This window comes from Calonectris borealis, chromosome 2 (genome assembly GCF_964195595.1).
Source record: "Calonectris borealis chromosome 2, bCalBor7.hap1.2, whole genome shotgun sequence".
NCBI classification, from domain to species: domain Eukaryota; kingdom Metazoa; phylum Chordata; class Aves; order Procellariiformes; family Procellariidae; genus Calonectris; species Calonectris borealis.
The window spans coordinates 38,857,930-38,878,247 of record NC_134313.1 but is presented as its reverse complement, the minus strand read 5'-3'; the positions used below and the strand labels follow the sequence as shown (position 1 = coordinate 38,878,247).

At 44.0% G+C, this 20,318-nt stretch overlaps 1 protein-coding gene across 1 annotated transcript in view; it reads left to right on the top strand.

The window, feature by feature from the left end:
* Positions 1 to 14,151: 14,151 nt before the first annotated feature.
* PREX2 (phosphatidylinositol-3,4,5-trisphosphate dependent Rac exchange factor 2) overlaps positions 14,152 to 20,318 on the top strand; it is a 194,134-nt gene continuing 187,967 nt past the window's right edge. Inside the window, exon 1 of the mRNA XM_075141682.1 lies at positions 14,152 to 14,462. Coding sequence (XP_074997783.1) covers positions 14,322 to 14,462 — 141 coding nt within the window. The 5' untranslated portion in view covers positions 14,152 to 14,321. The remainder of the gene's footprint in view (positions 14,463 to 20,318) is intronic.

Genomic DNA, 20,318 nt, shown 5'->3' with positions numbered 1-20,318 from the left:
ACTTGGCTCTGTTTCAGGTTGCATGGCTTCTTGGCAGAACAAAAGTGTTTTAAAATCAGCATAGTCAGCAAGTCCTGCATTTCCTTCATAAAGAGAAGTTATTCAGTGATGGATGTCATACTGGGCTGAGTATAAGAACAAGAGTGTAGCCAGCAGGTGTTGGGGGAAGTGATTCCTCCCCTGTGTCTGGCACTTCAGAGGCTGCTGCTGGAGCACTGTACCCAGTTTTGGGCTCCCCGGTAGCAGAGAGATATTGACATATTAGAATGAGTCCAGCGGAGAGCCAACAGGAAGCTTATAGGGCTGGACAACATGATGTATGATGAAGGGCTGAGAGAACCAGCTGCGTTTGTTCAGCCTTTAGAAGAGTAGGCTAAGGGGGAACCAACTGGGTTTGTTCAACCTTTAGAAGAGCAGGCAGTGGTGATGCTGCTCTCCGTAACTCCCTAAATGGCAAGGTGTAGAGGGATGGAGCCAGAATCTTCTGAGAGGCATACAGCTGAAGGATGAGGGGCAACAGACGCAAGTTAGAACAGGGAGAATGCTTGACTCTACAAGGGGAAAAAAACCCATAGGAGCCATGAAACACTGGAGCATGTTGCCCAGAGTCGTTCTTGAACTGCTGTATTTTGGAGATATTAAAAACTCAGCTGTGTTGCCTGTTCTAACCGTACGTACTTTGAGCAGAATGTTTGATCTAGAAGTGCTCCAGAGGTCCCTTCCACCTATATGATTTTTTGGTTATATGTTACTGTAACAATTCTTGTATTTCCTTCCAGACCCCTGGTATAGGGACCAGGCAAAAGGGATTTTAGAGCTACAGATAAAACCACACAGATTAGAGGAATCCTGTCTGATTTACTTGGCTGGATCCAGAACTGGTTATTATCTGATCCCATGGTGCAGGGAAAAGAGACAAAGCCTCAAAGTCTAGATTTACTTAGCCAAAGTATTTCTTAAACACTTGTATTATTAGTTGTACATGTGAAAAAAAGAAACTTTCTCATAATCTCAAAGGGCTGCAATTAACTTGCCCAAAAATTGGGGACTGTTGTTGTCTTAACCAGTTTTTGCCTGAAGTGCAAGGAGTGTTGCTTTGACTGTCCTTCCTCCATTACAAATAGCAATATTTGTGTCTTGGAATGTGATTTTTTAATCCCAACCTTGACACTTAACAGCATAGGCCTTTTCCCTTAAAGGAAGGGCAAGAGAATAAACATGTACCAGATCCCAGTCATGTTGCTTAATGCCAGAGTGATAGTCACTTGGATCATACCAAGATCAGGTAAAAACCTACATAGAAGAGGCTTCTAAAAAATAAACACAATAGTCTCAGAAGTGTAGTCAGTGCAGAAAACTGTGGAAAGTGGAAAAACTTTTGGTCAAAAGATACTAGTTTTGCGCATCAGTGGCTTCTGAAGGAACACCAGCCAAGGAGGAAAGCTGTGATGATTGATAGGCTGAGATCCTTCTACCCCCAATGTAACCTAGATTTGTAGTGTCACATATGAACAAACTGGAAAAAAAATCTGAAGAAACTTTGGAGTTTAGTCAGTATGACTTGACTGCAAGATCTAGATGTTTATGTTAAACTCGGGTAGAAGTAAGCATAATACTGAATCTTTTCACTTTTTACTGTATAAAATTACTTTTCTGGCTTAAATCTTCATTTTTCTAAGTAAATTGCCAGTTTTTAAACCGATATGTTTGGGCAGCCGAACCCCCTCAGGTACAAGAGCAGCCCCCAGGGAGCGCGAGCGACCCGGAGCGCGGCGAACAGGGCGGGCAAACAGGGCGTGGCGCGTCAGAAGGGCGTGGCGCGGCAGTTTGCGCGGCAGTTGGCACAGGGCAGGGCGTGCGAGCAGGGCGCAGCCCCCCTCCAGACTCCAGAGGCCAGCTCAGCTCGTGGTCGTTGCCCTCCCAGAAGAGGACCTGGCCATGGTATCCACTCGGCCGAAAGCCATCGCCAGGAGAAACGTGGCGACCCAGACGGAGCCCCTACGCAAACACACATCTGTCCAGGCCTCCGGCTGCAGGGAGTGCCTGAGGCTGTCCCTGGTACAGGAGGGCAGCAGAGACGACGCCTGCGTGCGTTGCGACCAGGTGGATGATCTGCTCAGCCTGGTGGCAGAGCTGAAGGAGGAAGTGGAGAGGCTAAGGAGCATCAGGGAGTGCGAGAGGGAGATAGATTGGTGGAGCCGCACCCTGCCATCCCTGAGGCAAGGGCAGCACACGGAGGCGCCGCAAGAAGCGGAGGAACCCCTGCCCTCTTGCCACCAGGCAGAAGGAGGAGACCCAGGCGACGGAGGGGAATGGACACAGGTCCCTGCTCGGAGCGCCAGGCGAACCCCCGGCCGGCCTTCCTCGCCTCAACCTTCCCAGCTGCCCCTACACAACAGATATGGGGCTCTGGAACTTGAGGGCCAGACGAACGAGGACGAAGATGAAGGCCCATCCAGGGGGTTGCCCGAGGAGAGGCAGCCAGCCCCACAAATTACGACTGCCTCCGCTAAGAAAAAAAGGAGGGTAATTGTCATTGGTGACTCCCTTCTGAGGGGGACCGAGGGCCCAATTTGTCGGCCGGACCCATCCCACAGGGAAGTCTGCTGCCTCCCTGGGGCCCGGGTGAAGGACATTACTAGGAAACTCCCTAGTCTCGTGCAGGCCTCCGATTACTACCCGCTACTGGTTATACAGGCTGGCAGTGAGGAGGTTGCAGGGAGAAGTCCCGAAGGGATCAAAAGGGACTTCAGGGCGCTGGGGCGACTGGTAGGAGGATCGGGAGCACAGGTAGTTTTTTCCTCGATCCCTTTAGTGGCGGGGCGGAACACCGAAAGGAACAGGAAAACTCATCGGATCAACACGTGGCTCAGGGGCTGGTGCCATCAACAGAATTTTGGCTTCTTTGACCACGGGGAGGTTTACATGGCACCGGGCCTGCTGGCGACGGACGGAGTTCAGCTGTCTCGCAGGGGGAAAAGGATTCTCGCGTGTGAGTTGGCCGGGCTCATCGAGAGGGCTTTAAACTAGATTTGAAGGGGGACGGGGATAAAACCAGGCTCTCTAGAGAAGAGCCTAGGGTCCGCACGCCATTGTCGGGGGAGAAATCGGCAGCCCAGCTCAAGTGCATCTATACCAATGCACGCAGCATGGGCGGCAAACAGGAGGAGCTGGAAGCCATTGTGCAGCGGGGTAGCTATGACTTAGTCGCCATCACGGAAACGTGGTGGGATGAGTCGCACGATTGGAGTGCTGCAATGGACGGCTATAAGCTTTTCAGAAGGAACAGGCGAGGAAGGAGAGGCGGTGGAGTAGCCCTGTATGTTAGGGAATGCTTCGACTGTCTAGAGCTCGATGATAGTGATGACGAGGTCGAGTGCTTGTGGGTAAGGATGAGGGGGAAGGCCAACAAGGCAGATATCCTGCTGGGGGTCTGTTATAGACCACCTGGCCAGGAAGAGGAGGCAGACGAAATATTCTACCAGAGGCTGGCAGAAGTCTCCCAGTCGCTAGCCCTTGTTCTTGTGGGGGACTTCAACTTTCCGGATGTCTGCTGGAAATACCACACGGCAGAGAGGAAACAGTCGAGGAGGTTCCTGGAGTGTGTGGAGGATAACTTCCTGACGCAGCTGGTAAGCGAGCCCACCAGGGGAGATGCCTCGCTTGACCTGCTGTTCACGAACAGAGAAGGGCTGGTGGGAGATGTGGTGGTCGGAGGCCGGCTTGGGCTTAGCGACCATGAAATGGTAGAATTCTCGATACTTGGTGAAGTAAAGAGGGGGGCCAGCAAAACCGCTACCATGGACTTCCGGCGGGCGGACTTTGGCCTGCTCAGGACACTGGTCGAGAGGATCCCTTGGGAGACGGTCCTGAAGGGCAAAGGGGTCCAGGAAGGCTGGACGTTCTTCAAGAAGGAAGTCTTAAAGGCGCAGGAGCGGGCTGTCCCCATGTGCCGCAAGAAGTGCGGGCGGGGAAGGCGACCGGCCTGGCTGAACGGGGAGCTCTGGCTGGGACTCAGGGAAAAAAGGAGAGTTTATCACTTGTGGAGGAAGGGTCAGGCAACTCAGGAAGAGTACAGGGATCGCGTTAGGTCGTGCAGAGAGGAAATTAGAAAGGCAAAAGCCCGGCTAGAACTCCACCTGGCCACTGTCGTGAGAGACAACAAAAAATGCTTTTATAAGTATGTTAATGACAAAAGGAGAGCCAAGGAGAATCTCCATCCTCTATTGGATGCGGGGGGGAACGTTGCCACCAAGGATGAGGAAAAGGCTGAGGTACTCAACGCCTTCTTTGCCTCAGTCTTTAGTAGTCAGAATGGTTATCCTCAGGGTACTCAGCCCCCTGAGCTGGAAGACAGGGACGACAAGCAGGATAAACCCCCCATAATTCAAGAGGATGAAGTTCATGACCTGCTATGCCACCTGGATGTTCACAAGTCTATGGGGCCGGATGGGATCCACCCGAGGGTTCTGAGGGAGCTGGCGGAGGAGCTTGCCGAGCCGCTCTCCATCATTTACCAGCAGTCCTGGTTAACTGGGGAAGTCCCGGACGACTGGAGGCTCGCCAATGTGACTCCCATCTACAAGAAGGGCCGGAAGGAGGATCCGGGGAACTACAGGCCGGTCAGCCTGACCTCGGTGCCGGGGAAGATCATGGAGCGGTTGGTTTTGAGGGTGCTCACGAGCCATGTCCGGGACAACCAGGGGATCAGGCCCAGCCAGCACGGGTTCATGGAAGGCAGGTCCTGCTTGACCAACCTGATCTCCTTCTATGACCAGGTGACCCGCCTAGTGGATGAGGGAAAGGCAGTGGATGTGGTCTACTTGGACTTCAGTAAGGCCTTTGACACTGTCTCCCACAGCATTCTCCTAGAGAAGCTGGCGGCTCACGGCCTAGACAGGTGCACTCTTCGCTGGGTAAAAAACTGGCTGGACGGCCGAGCCCAGAGAGTTGTGGTGAACGGAGTTAAATCCAGTTGGCGGCCGGTCACGAGCGGTGTTCCCCAGGGCTCAGTTTTGGGGCCGGTCCTGTTCAATATCTTCATCAATGATCTGGATGAGGGGATCGAGTGCTCCCTCAGTAAGTTTGCAGACGACACCAAGTTGGGCGGGAGTGTTGATCTGCTGGAGGGTAGGAAGGCTCTGCAGAGGGACCTGGACAGGCTGGATCGATGGGCCGAGGCCAACTGTATGAGATTCAACAAAGCCAAGTGCCGGGTCCTGCACTTCGGCCACAACAACCCCAGGCAACGCTACAGGCTTGGGGAAGAGTGGCTGGAAAGCTGCCCAGAGGAAAAGGACCTGGGGGTACTGGTTGACAGCCGGCTGAACATGAGCCGGCAGTGTGCTCAGGTGGCCAAGAAGGCCAACGGCATCCTGGCCTGTATCAGAAATAGTGTGGCCAGCAGGAATAGGGAGGTGATCGTGCCCCTGTACTCGGCACTGGTGAGGCCGCACCTCGAATACTGTGTTCAGTTTTGGGCCCCTCACTACAAGAAGGACATGGAGGTGCTGGAGCGCGTCCAGAGGAGGGCAACGAAGCTGGTGAAGGGCCTGGAGCACAAGTCTTATGAGGAGCGGCTGAGGGAACTGGGGTTGTTTAGCCTGGAGAAGAGGAGGCTGAGGGGAGACCTCATCGCGCTCTACAACTACCTGAAAGGAGGTTGTAGCGAGGTGGGTGTTGGTCTCTTCTCCCAAGTAACTAGCGATAGGACAAGAGGAAATGGCCTCAAGTTGTGCCAAGGGAGGTTTAGATTGAACATTAGGAAAAATTGCTTTACTGAAAGAGTGGTCAGGCCTTGGAACAGGCTGCCCAGGGAAGTGGTGGAGTCACCATCCCTGGAGGTATTTAAAAGACGTGTAGATGAGGCCCTTAGGGACATGGTGTAGTGGGCATGGTGGTGTTGGGTTGACGGTTGGACACGATGATCTTAGAGGTCTTTTCCAACCTTAATGATTCTATGATTCTATGATTCTATGATTCTATGATTCTATGATTCTATGTCAAAATGGTTGTGTTATGGAAACAAAATTCTGGGAGACAGAGGAGCTGAATGAAGAAGTTTGTCTTTTTTAAAAAAAACGTTGTACATCCTTGTTCAATCAGTCTTGCCTGAAAGAAACTTGTACTGGTATAGTTGACATTTTATAGTTCACTGGGGGCAAATGATGTAAATATATTGATAAAGTCATATATGTTATTACGATAGGTAGAAGTGAAAGGGAAAGTTAAAAAGAAAGTAAGTGACTCAGAGCAAATTATCATGTTTTATTTGAAGTATTCTACAAACATTTAATATTAATGTGTAACCCTTTCATGGTTGAAGAACTAAGTATATTTATGAAGAAATCTGTGTGGTGTTGTTTAGTTCATAGATTTTTTGGCAGCGATTTTCCATTTTGTTTTCAATGTTTTCTGTCCTTCTCCTACCTTCCCAGAGAAGAAAAGTATATTAGGAACACACTGTAAAATAGCAACACTTCTGCCTCCAAATAACTACTGCAACTTCATGGTAATATGTTTGTTCTTTTTCATGTACATAGTTAAAATAAATGGGTGATAGTTCAAGCAGGGTTAGACTGCTAGTCCATATTTCATGTGAGTCTTTAATGGTCAGTGAAATTAATGGAATTACGGTGATTTATGTCAGCTGATGATCTAACCTTATGTCATGTTGTTTCATGGTTAAAGCACATGGCTTTGACTGCGGAGCCTTGGCTTGTTCCCTGTTTGGACAAATGAACAGAGAACATCAGAACATACAAATCATAGTCTGTCTGTAAAATAACCTGCTATAAAACAGTAAGTTGCCACTGTGGTAAACATACCATTCAGATTTAAAAAAAAATCCTACTTTTACAAATGGAATGGTTTCAGTTCTTCTTACAAAAACCTTCTACCAAATGAATACTGTAATACTCTGCTGTAGTTGGTTATGCTTTCTGGGCATGTCCAGTCTCACTCTGCTTTTCTGGTGATAATCTCTAATAGAAAAAGATTTTTAAAGGGTTCATTTTGGCAGAAGCTTCATCTTCTGACAGGAACAATCCTATCTAAGGGAGAATATATTTACATTCCTCTGTAGTAGTTATAATTATTTCAGCTCCTTAATAAAGAAAACGCATCAACTATAATAAAATTCAAATTAATTTTTCAGTTTGGTTTAAAGTTTATCTTTTCTTGATTGATAGGTCTTGCTAGAACCCCTAATTTGGAATGGTTTCAAAATATTCCTCTCTACACTGTTGTACTCTCTGAAGGGTTGGAAATACAAAATATCTGCTTTGGGTATCATCAACATTAAATCTCTGGAGCATAATGGCAGTTTGTTCTGTACTTTCAACTTTAACCAGTGAACTCAGTATCTCAGCTGTTTTTTATTATCTATTCAAGTTGTTGCATGGCAAAAGAAACTAGGAGAAAAAAGAAACTTAGCTGCCATGTACCTTATAGCACATCATAACTTGAACAGTCTGTATTTACTCTTGCTTTGGCAGAGACAAAGAGATACAGTACAGGTATCGGTTACTTAACGCAAAATGGAAATCTTGAGACGAGTCAAATGCTGTTTGTTTTGTGCTGGTATTACCAATGTGACTTGTGTTCTGCTTACATGTATGTATAGCTTGCTTCTGGACATCTGCTTTATGTTACCTCTCCTTGCCTGCTCACCATCCTCTCTCTCAAAGACACATTTGCAAGCATAAAAAATAATTTTTGACAAAGCAGGAATTGAGGTGGTTTTTTTTGTCTTGGGCTTTCAATTGATTGATATTTGAGACTCCTGTATCACTTCATCCAGCAATTAAAGCAAGATAGAAAAATTTTAACCTCATTAGTAGCCTTGCTTAATTTAAGATTAATTTAAGATTTTCAGCAAATACTGACAGTACCTTACACTGCACATGCAATGACTAGAGAGATTACTGATCAATTTTACACATCGAAAAAAGCTGAAAAAACCTCTTCTAAGTCATTGTACAGGAGTAAGAATATTAAAATACTTGAGGAAAAATTATATTTTTGAACAGCAAAACAAAGATTTTGTTAAATAAAATATTTAATGTATTAGCCTCTGAATAACATTAGTGAGTCTTTGCACTTAGACGGACAAAAGTTCCTTACTCAGATGCGATAAAATTACCTCTTGTATCAAAGTGTGTGAGTGAAAGAGTGCCTTCAAGTAGGTCTACACATCACGTATTTGCCAAGGTATAAACGATGCCTGTGAAAGTCAGATACAGATGTATCTGTCTTACAGCTTGTACCAGCTGATAATCTAATGTTCTTTCCACCTGCTAAATACTACAGAATAGTTGGGCATGTTTATATAATAGTTCAACCATAATTGCTGGAAACTTATTGATTAGTTACTGTCCTTTGGTTAATTATAAACAAACATGCTATTGTCTTTGGAGAACTCACTGTACATCGGCTAACATTTCTTCTGAAAGCTCATAATTAGCTTCTTATTATTAGAAGATAATTTTCCTTTTTACCCTAAAGTAAACCAAAGGGAAATTCCTTACACTTTCCTTTGTATCAAGTTTTATTTTACTGTCCATTATCCAAAAGTCAAAGAAGTGGTTGAGTTATTTTTCTGTCACTGTTTCCACATAAAGCCCTGTTCCTCAATCTCTGTTTGCTCCCATAACACAGAGCAGATCAAAAAAGGTGTTTTAATCAATCAGTTATGGTTTCTTTCCCATGGAGAATCCAGAGTGATATAAATCTGGCTAGCAACATGAAAGACCTTGTATACTCTGAAGTTAATTTGTTGTTTTTCTCACTAAGATGTGGGACTTTTTTTGACATTATTTGGGTAAATTGTATTCAGTTTATTTCAGCTTGCATGGTTTATAATTATTTTTTTTTCCAGTTTCCTATCAGCTTTAAAAAAGGTTGTTAAAAGTCTAGTGTGAAGAAGCTGTAATCAGATGTCCTCTTGAAATTGAGGTGGAGTAATTGTCCACAGCTGTCCATTCTGTCCTTCTGCTTAGATACTACATAAGGTGAGGTTTTAGTTTAAATAGCTTTCATCAAGGTACAGTAAGTTGGTGTTGAACCTTGTGGAGACCATTTTTATTTTATCATGCTGGCTCCATGTAAAGTGAGTTTCTTCCTGAACTAGAGTTTCCTGAGGAAAACTTGCCATGCATTTGTGTTAGTTCATGTTCTTTTAATACCAATTTAAATTCAAAAGATATGTGAACTAACTGCGCTCCTGTCTTGAGGTTCTGGAGATGTGCTGGCTCATGCTAGATATCCTTCTGAAGAAAAACCATCTGTAGTAATCACTTGCCGTTATAAGACTTACGTGGCTTCTTGCTGCAGGGTTTCTGAAAGGTACAATTGATTCTTATAGCGAAAGTCAAAATACGCTCCTTCAAGTGAATTGCTAATCACCCCTTTTCTTAAGAGTTATAATCTAAATATATCCTTTTAGGATTATTTTTTGATAAATCAGATTTACATTACACAGTAATTCTAAACATGCTAAGGAAAGCTGAATGTTAAGTTCGTGTTTGCTACAGATGTTTGCTGTGTCCCTTTGGCTGGTGGGAATAAAATGGTTGAAAGTCTTGCAGATAGATATGCACCATTATTGAGAAGCTTGTGGAAAAACTATGTGGTGAAGTCCAGTGTATTAATACTTGGAAAGTAATATTATAGAGGTTTGGGGTAAAAAAGTCTCTTTTTTGGGGGGACCAGCTGGTATTCAGAATACTTGAAGAAATAATTTGATTATATGAGCTCACTCTAAGTATTATCTTGATGATGATATTACATTGCCTCCAAAAATATAGATGCTTGGGGCCATTTAAATGTCTTCGTGGTTAAAGTACCTCTATCTTCCTTCAAAAATACCATAAAGGGAGATTACAAAACTGATTATTTTAGTCCATTCTGTACAAATAATGACTTCTCTTTAAAACCTGTGGCTGAAAAGATGGTTTAGTGTAAACTCCGTGGTGAATGAAAAGACAGCAGTGTGTCAAAAGTGAACTCCTCCATGTACTCACCCCCCCCAAATTCATAACAGTTTACAGCTAGTGCCTTAGATATTAACCTTTTTAATGCTCAGTACAGAGCCACCTCTAAACAAACCGTTTTTATTCAGGTGAACTTTTTTAGTGTTGCTTGTTAATCACATTTCTTGGATGGGTCTCTTAAGAATTCTTGTGGGTTTTTTTAATTCTGCTAGTGAAGATTGTTAGTTTCAGCTTTGACAGCAATTTCTGCATTGCATGGACTGTTTGGGCAGGTTAGAGTGGAAGAAATCGCTGCATTATCAAGATTACCTGGAGAAAGGGGACCACCAGTAATGTTTTCTACAAGGGGAGTAAAAATGGCTGGCTTGTCTCTTTGAGAGAGGAAAGTCTTCAGTGTTGGCGAGCAGCCTGCAGAGTAAACTATCTCATCTATTGATACAGCTTCAGGAACTTATTTCAGCATTCTCTGAAAAGAAGACAATTTGAAATTCCCATCTGGCCTGAAGAGCCCTTTCAGTGCTGTGATATAAGATAATAAGCCCTGCAGAATGTTTGATTTCATTCACATGTGATACTGAAACTGTCTTGCACTGATAGCCATCGTTCAGTAGCAATACAGAAACAAATCCATGTGGTTTTCCCATACAGGACACAAGTGTCATGGCAAATTGTTCAAGTTTAATTACTACCATCTGTCACGCATAAGGGTTTTAATATCTGGAAACTTGTTCCAGGTCATCAGATAGGACCATGAAGATGGTTAAGGGAATAGAGGATCTTACAGATGAGGAGAGCTGGGACTGTTCAGCCTGGAAAGAAGAAGATTCATGGGCAATCTTATCCATGTTTCTAAATGCTTGATGAGAGGGAATGAAGAAGAGAGAGTCAAACTGTTCTCAGGAAGAGAAGACAGGACAAGAGGCAATGGGCACACATTAAAAACCATGAAATTCTGTTTGAACACAAAAGATGACTTTTTTTTACTGTAGAACACTGGTCGAACACTGGCACAAGTTTCCCACAGAGGCTGTGGAGTCTCCATCTGTGGAGATACTCAAAACCTGCTAGACAACTTGTCCTGTTGTCCTGGGCAGCCTGCTGTAGGTGACCATGCTTGAGCAGGCGCGTTGGACTAGATAATCTTGAGAGGTCCCGTCCATCCTCAATGATTATGTCGTTTTGTGAATAGGCCAAAAGTTGTGCAGTGCCATATTTTTTCAACAGGACTCTTTAAATAGAATTCAAACTTGGGCCTCAAGTACCCTTGGACCGAAACAGTTCTTGTTGCATTCCAAAGGTGTAGCATTATCCCATGGGAACAATCTGGTAGTTTCTCCAAACCTGTGGCTTTCCCCACAGAGAGCAAGAATTGCTGTCTCTCACATGCTAGCATAATCAATATACTGTTTTACGTAACTCGTTTCTCTATTTAAGACAGGTAGTGCTATCTATTAGTCAGTTCCCTGATACATCCTAAATCTGCTCTTTAGTTGCTTGCAACGTTTTGTTTGGGCTGAAATTTTTCATCTTGTGTGTATGCTCTACTTTTCTTTCATTTTATTATCTTTTTCCAATTTTGGTGTAGTGAAAACTACAATTGGAGCAATTCAGCTTTCCTGAAACTAGGGGGAAAAAAGTAATTTGCCCTTGTCTTTAGTACTTCAAGCAGGTTGTCAGGAAAATTGGCTTAGCTTGTATGCACGTATGTTTTCCATAGATTGTGTCTGGCATTTAGAACTACTTTCCCTATCATCGCACATCTGCTGTGGGCTTTGCTGGGTTCAGTGGCCTTAAGTGAGTCATAAAAATCTCTTCAGTGTTGTCAGTTATGCTTTTGCTGGCCCAAATACCTGGAGCTGCCTGCCTGAATGAAGGAGCAAGAATCAGTTGTGTGAGGACAGCAGGAGTGTAAGCTGGGACAAGGATCACTTAGGCCTTAAGGTCTCCTGGCAATGAGATGACCAACCTTTGAAGCGAAGGGATTCTTACCGCTGTAGATGATGGGGAAGAAAAAGACAGTAAGCTGCTGCTCCTGCCTCTTTCAGCCTTCACCTTGGTCTGTGAGTGTGCATGTGGGTTCTGAAAACTAATGGCACGTGGCTGAAGCCAAGAGCAAAGGGGAATGTCCGAAATCAGAAACTGTAGCCATCTCTTATTTCTGTTCTCCTAAAAGAAAGAGAGGGTACTTGCTGACAGGAAATTTAACTAGTTTGAGGCATTTGGCTATGACTGCCTGAGAAAGGGTACCCACATGTGTTTAGGAGTGGGAAAGCAGTAGCTTGGTGAAAGCAGTAGCTTCGTGTTCTACTTCAGTGGTTTTGGATCCATTTGCTTGTTGTCACTTGGGAAAACTTGTACTATCATAGGGTTCAGTGGATCACACTTTCTTTTGCCTGTCCACCATAGCATCAGCTTTCTTGGTGCTAGTGCAAGCAAGTGTGAAGCACTTCATCTCCTCCATAGGATCAGGGCAGATGCCACAGAGCTTTGGGACTTCGTTTCTGTGCCTCACTGGTGAAGCCCACCCAAAAGGGTGGGCTACTCATCAGACACCTTGTCTATTTTAGACAGGTTTCCTAAGGAAACAAGTTTCAATGATTGAACTGTGTTGCCTTTTCTGCCCCAGTCTGTTTTCAACCCATCAGTCCATTTGAACCAGATTTGGCAGGGGACTGAGGTCCTTAAAAACATGAAGTTCTGATTTTCATGAAAATCAGTGTCTGGTTTTGGAATGGACTAGTGTCCCGTTGAGGATGAGTGTCCCGTTGAGCAAAGAGCTACACTGAGGCCAGTTGGCAAGTCTGCAGGCTTGTCTGGCACATGCATAAGTAGCCGAGCAGGATACATGTAGCAGAACCATGCCCAGCAACCGCTGCTTCTTGCCTAGGTTTTACACGAGGGAGCTGCATGTGTTTGGGAAGGGGGGGGGTGCAGGGAAGTAGGACACATTCAAAGAAACAGGCTTTTTTATTTCTGCTCTTTGAGAAACATCTTGTGGGAACTGTATTCTCTATTTCCCAGTAGGTGTCTGAGGCAGACAGCTAGACGATGTCTAGTTACCAGAGCACAAATGTCTTTGCTTATTCTCTCCCAGTAAGGACTGTTCTTGCTGCCTCAGCTTGTACTGTGGCTGTAGAAGAGTTTTACACCCTGGTTTCCATTTTATTCTTTCCTTTTAGGATGTTGCAGGTTGAGAAAGATACTTTGATATGGCATCTCAAAATTGAATACCTGGATTTTCTTTCCAGTCACAGATCGAAGAGCTAGCCAGAGAAACCTTCAGCTTTTAACAGTGGCTTCAAAATTCACATGGTAGTGTCCTGACGTATTTCAGTTTTCAAGAAATCTGTTCCTCTTTTATAAAGTAGCTATATACTTTCTGCTAACTGTTTGAAAATGTTACTGAATTCTTTTTTTACTCTTTTAATGTATCATGCAAATCTGAACTTCCAATGCAGACAGGAAAACTGTAGAACCTGGGGATTTTATAGCACCTTGTTTCATTAAACAAAAAAACCTAAAAAGCCCCAAAACCCCCTATCTTGGAGGAACTTTTCTGTATCTATTGTAGAAGATACTGTTTGTACCTGCTTAGCACATCCACATGCTTAGCTGTGTATGTTTGTTCAGAAGAATATCAAAGCACGTATTTGTAATACACATCAGTTGTGATAGACGTTGTAATAATATACGTGGGAAGGTGTGGAAGGGGAAGTTGAAACGGCTCTTTTGCTGATGATTAAACCAACACAAAACCAACTGCTGATTCCCTGGCCAGCCAGCTTGCTGGGACATTTTTATAATTCTTGTGCTCTGTTGCTGGAGATCTCCAATTAGCCTCAAACCGGAGCTCGCAGCTTGTGTGTGAAACAGGCAGCTGCTGGCACGCAATCTTCCCTGAAGTTGTTTCCTTTCCTTTTTCCTGAGATTTAGCGAAGGGGGGGAAGGGGTTGGAGTCACATGGATACAAAGCTTTTGATTAATGTCCAAGTCTGTGCTGCTGCGGAGGCTTTCCAACCTCTCAGCTAACAGGGCGAGCTGGGAACCAGTGACCGCTCGTTTCCTCCAGGCTGTGTCCCCTTCCTGACGGGAAAGGAGCACGCACTGGGGTGGCTCCTCGCCTCCGGTCCTCGGGCGGCTGCTGGAGCTGGGTGAGAAGGGGCTGAGGCTGCTGCGCGGCTGGAGACCGGCCAGAGCCCGGCCCCGCTATGTAACTTAGCGGGGTCTTTTGTTGTCCTTGTCCGCAGCGCAGTGCCGGGGCGCTCAGGCAGCGCTGCCTGCAGCCGGGAAAGGCGCCGGGCTGGGAGCACCGCTCCTCCTCGCTGCACCATGACAGAGGAAAGCAAAGGGGAAGGCAAGGGGGAAAGCGGGAAGGACTTGGAGAAGCAGCTTCGCCTGCGCGTCTGCGTCCTCAACGAGCTGCTCAAGACCGAGCGGGACTACGTGGGCACGCTGGAGTTCCTGGTGTCGGTGAGCGGAGGGGCGCGGAGCGAAGCGGGGGGGCCTCGCCTCGCCTCCCCCGGCGGCCCCGTGGGGCCGCGCTCGCCCCGCTGCCGCTGCCGCTCCCGCTGCCGCTGCTGCGCGGGGAAGGCGGCGCCCACCGCGGGCAGCGGGGCGGGCTGCTGCCGACGGCGGGACTCGCAGACGGGAGAGGGTTTTCCGCCCCGAGCTCTGCGGGGCGGCCGCTTTTGCTTAAAAGGGAGGGGGAGTAACAGGTTTTGAAATGGCTGGGGAGGGGTCGCGTGTTCCCCCCCGGCCGCCCTCCTCGGAGAGCCTGCACTGGTGATCTCACTTCAGCACGGATGATCTCACTTCTCCGGGCATGGGGGCTGAGGGGGTAATGTGTTTGGGTTCAGGTCTGCCTTGGATGTGAGGGCTTGTGTTCATTACAGGGCGCCGCAGTTCCCATTGCTTGCGATAGCCCGTGCAACACAGCGGTGCAGGGGGGTAAGGAGGAGGACAGAGGCGGTGCTGGTGTGCAAGCAGCTGCTTGGCATTAAAGCCACATGTGGCATTCACTCCTGCCTTGTGATACGGGGTCAGCTGGGAAGGTAGCATGTTCTAGTGAGAGCTGTGTTGCAGCAGTTTTAGCTTCCTTCTACATCTGACTATACTGTTGATAGGATTATTTGTGCCAGGTAGTGCCCTAATCAGAAAGGCAGGACTTTTCACTCTCTCAAAAAGACAAAGTGACAAATTATTACAGAACAGATGCGGGCAGTGTTTCATTTGCGCACGGTCTCGGTAGCATCACTTTAGGACCCTGTTGAGATAAGTACGTCCAAATCAGCTCCTTAAGTTTGCAAAAGATTTCACAGTAGCCCCCTCATACTTTTCTCTCCTCCCCTGTCCCACTGAGGAGGGGAAATCCTTCAAACTGCAAACTTCCTGCTTTGCTGCATTGAGATCTGTGAACTTTCTGCTTATTATCATGAAAGAGGAAATTCCTAACTTGGCTGTGACAGGGAGAATAAAAGCACAGACACTGGAGTGAAATAAGATCTACAGAGTAGCTTATTTTCTCCATATGTTTATCCTCAGCAGAACCATGAAAAATGGTAAATGGTCCAATGTGTTTTCTATTTAAAAAAAAAAAAAAATTAACCTGTATATTTGAGAAAGTGTCTGTGTGATTGTGCTTTACATGTTTCCATTTAACAATCAGATTTTACCTATTGTAAAAAATACTTATCCTAAGGGAATGTTCTCCAGTATTTTGTCTTAAGCCTCAAATTTGGTGTATGTCAGAGTCCTAGGTAATTTAAAGAATTTGTAATATCTTTAATTTCAGATTCTACAGTTTAAGACATAACAGATACTGGTGTTCAAGCAGTAAGTGCTCAGCTCCTTCTAAAGAGCAGACTCTGTATGTATTTCAAGTTGCACCCAAATATTGAATTCAGTAATAAGTCTGTTTGCAGTATGGATCAAGATGATCCACATAAATCATATGGAGAAAGAGAGGACAGCTGGAGTTAAATACCTGGTTCTACGTCAAGTTTTTCATATTCATTAATGGTTGTGAACAGGGTTCAAGTGACGGTTCAGAGATGTAAATCCTTCACAAGGAAATGTCATGCGTTTTAACTGTACCTCAGCCTTGGGTTGAGGAAACAACTTCTGAGCTTTCCTTGGCCTACCTGCTAGGACTGCTGTTGAGAACAGCTGTGGTGGTGGATTTTACAAGGGGGACAACTCTGGACTAGGGCCAGTATGGAGGCCGTCACATTTATTTTACGTAAGTCACCAAAACCATCATTGTACTTGTTCCTATGGTTACTTCTTAATCTGAAGGCTAGATCCTGTCATTTAGGTGTCCTAGACTTATGGTTCCCTTTCTTTTTCTTAAAACCATTTCCCTAGGACCAGCTCTTCTGAGATACAAACACTATCCCAGCTTACTTTGTTTCACATCATGAGATGGTCTTGGGGCACACAGCCTGGGTTCCTTTTGGATGGAAGTGAACTGGAAGGTTTTCTGTAGGAGCACATCTGGCTGCTAATGAGTGTGCAGTTCTTGGGACTAGACTAGAGCAAGTCTGAAGTGACCCCCCCCTCACCAACAACCCCCCCCAACAGGGTCCCAGCACCGACTATTTCTCTGTCCAAACCCTATCCTATTTTGCAGGACTTCTTGTTAAAGTAGAGGCAGCCTGAGGGGTTGAAGTTCCAATAAAAGTTAAGAGTTAGGCTTCCAGGTCTCCTCAATGCCATCAGTAGAGCTCATTGTGGTAGAAACCATGTTTCCTTTATGATTGAAAAGCTGAAGCCATTTATAGTTTTTCTGACAGTTTGCACGGAGTACCTGCATTTTTCACTGAAGTTAATAGGAACAGAGTATTCAGTTAGATAAATGAAACAACCCTGTGGTTTCAGGGTTGGTGCCTATTTCTTCTGCAGGGTTACAGAATGTAATCTTTTATGATGTGTACGGTTCATATGGAAAAGTACAGTAGTACTTGTGTGGTAGTGGTGGGCAAGAGAGCTAACTTTTCACTCATTTGAACTGAAATTTTTATTTTGTGTACATGCCCTGTTGAGGAGGCAGTTAAGTTAAGGAACAAAAAAATTCAATCAATTTTCTTCAAGTAATTGTTACTGCGTAGGAAAGGGACAGTATATAAGAGAGATTTGTGTGGAAGCGTAACGTGGAATCATACCTCACCTAACTCATATTCCTGAGTATTTCATGAGATCTTGTGAAGTGAATTGATAACATCTACAACTCCTTTGGCTGAGGCAAAATTACGCTGTTGCAATGGGTGGTACATAATATGAACATGTGTGGAAGTGAAGTGTAAGTCTGATTTATCCGAGTGGTGGGAGGAGGAGACCCCCGTAGCTGATGCAGTCATGTTGGGGAAATGGGGCTTTGCCTGGTACAGCTGGTGGCTGGCTGGAGAACGAAGAGATTATAAGGAGGAAGTGACTTTGCTGGTGTGTGTCAACATGGGAAATGCTTTGCTCGTTTCCTCACACTGGAAACATCTCTATTATACGTTAGATTTATTTAGGTTCTTCAGTTTATATTGGAATTCAAGAGTGTCTCACTGAGGACAAATTTCTGGTTGGTTATTTAAAGTATTTTTCTTCCCCTACTCCCCTGTGATTCTTCATCCTCCAGTTATCATCAGTGTAGTGAAAAGCAGCTTGGTTTGTGTATTCTGTCAAAAATCTACGAGGCTATTAAGTGCAAAGCAGAAGATTTAATATATTAATTATTTTATTAGATAGATGCAGCTGAGTAGTCATTCCCATGTGAGTTTGTTCACCTCTTCTTTTTGGCTTTATGCTGTGTAAATACAGTATATTATTTTTAATCTGCACTCATCACAGATCAAATCTGAGTGGAAAGGTCCAGTTGTATTAATATTATTCTTTCGGATCTCCTGAATCTTCCAGTAATAAACTATAGTAGCTCAGTATGTTGAGACATCAGACTGAGCAATAACAATTTTGAGCCCATTTGAGTGAGGTATGTAAACATATGTGAGGTGGATAAACTTAAGTTTAGTAGTAGTTGCAGCAATGCTGGAGGGAGCAGGCATGCACAGGAAGTTATGAAGAAAGGCTTACACTTTTCCTTCAAACATTTCATTATAACATTTGGAGTGTCATTGCAATACCAGAGTTTTTGTTCTTGTTAGCATTTAGTATTTCTTGAAAGAAATTAATCTAGTGATGGAAGAATTTACCTAAGGCACTAAATTCTTTTGAAAACTCTATCTACAGATGGAGATTATTAAGAGCTATAATGTGCGGGTTTGGTTACAAACTATTGATACTTCACTGGCTAAATTAACAATTGGGATTTTTCTGCTGCTGGGTGATCTCTCTGGTGATCATATCGTCTTCCGATGGCGAAATCTTTGTTTTCCAGTGAAAGAGAAGCTGTGCTTGCAAGGATAGAGGAGAATCTTTTTTCACCGAAATGCACTTTCTGCAGGGGAGTGAAAGCAACAATTGGTGAATATTTACTCTATCTAAAATAGTTATGTGTCATCCAACTGTGTAACTGACTAATTAATATTACCTTTAGTGTTCATGGTAAAGATGCTTTTTTTAAAAAAAAATTGTGACTTTATCAATATGTACCTTATCTATTTCATTCTTTACAGCAAACAGCAAAGCATCTATATTTAATGTGCTCTTTGTAAATAAAATGAAAATTTCCTATTTTGCTCTATAGGCACAATTAGCTAACTGAAGTAAAGCTGAATAAACTTTTCCAAGATTCTCCTTGGTCCACAATTTTATGCTGACTTTTTAAGGAATGTTTTAAAAAATAAGTTTTTTTTTAATTTGCTTAATGTTTTCATGTAAGGTTTCATTTACTGTATAAATCAGGGTACTTACCTGAACCCTCAACGTACCAGTAGTAAAGAGACCAGTAAAACTGTGGGTAGAAGTTGCTGAGAAATTAAAAAGTCTTTACTAGTAGAAAGTTGCCAAAAAGTGGCTGGCGTAATTTGTCACTTTGTAACTAGGTATGAGACTTAGTTTTTATGATTGTGCTTTACACTAACTGTTTGGCCAGTAAAGGCAGACCAAGCAATGAAAAACTTTATGATGCAGATACACTGCAGGGAAATAGGCTAGATAAAATAGTAGGTAAATATATATATATAAAAATAAATATATGTAAATGTATATATATATTTGGGAAAGAAATTTTACTTTGGAATAGAAATTGGAAATGTAATAGATCTGCTACACTTGGTACTTCAGGGGATAGCCATGGAAGTAGAGTTTATTTTTTCTGTGACAGGGATTGTTTTTCTGGTGCAGTTTCGTGTTCTGACAAATTTGACGTTGATGGGAATAGAAGCAGATGTTGGCACTTGTGTAAGCCTTCCAAAACCCCACGGCCTCAGCTGGGGTGACTAGTTAGATACTGAAGCAGCTGGGGGAAAAAAAAAAAGCTAGTTTATTATGTAGACTATAGTGTGGTTTACAGAATCTCTTCTGTGAATATATATACATTTCTGCCAGTTAACTCTCAAATCTCAGTTTAATGCCATTAAATCCTACTGTACTATCTTCTCTTCTCTCTTCTGCTTGCACTGAAGTGGAAAAAGGGTTTGTTTTCTTTAAATGTGTGCCCTGTTAAGGGAAGCCGAGTCCTTGCTTTTCAATGGGCATAAAAAGATTTTGTTCATAAGGTTTATTGCCCAGCCTCCTCGGTGGCTGTGTGACTCCTCAGGATCTGTATTTCCCTGCCACACTGAGCCTTTCCTTTCTCTTGGCTCAATAGATATTTCTCTGATTGTTGAGCAGACTAATTAGTTGGACAAGTGATTAATAGTAATTTGGATTCCAGGTAAACTTTAGTCAAATTCAGTGTTACTAACCCTGACCAGCAATAGAGGATTTGTGTCCTGGATTGCAACTCCTCAAATGGTTATGCTAGACGATGAAATTAGATGTTGGGCCTTTCACAAAAGAACCACTTTTAAATGGTCTTTTATGGCTGTAGTTTGATACAATAATGTGTGTGTGTTACTTTTGTGTGTGTGTGTATATCATAGAATATCTAAAGTTCAAAGGGACCCATAAGCATCATCGAGTCCAACACCCTAAATATGTTACATGTATTTCTCAATTACAGTAATGCTTAGTGACTTCATAATGGTTTGCATAATTGCATTTATATTTTATAAAAGGGATTTAAATGAATGGAAGGGAAGGGTTTTAGCTGGCTGCATTTTTTGATAAGGTTATGTGATTTCCTTTCTCTTCAGGAAAAGAAAAACAACATTCTATGGCTACTTCATCATAAAAAGTCAAAAGGAAGTGCAAACACAATTACCATAGAAAGTCAATATC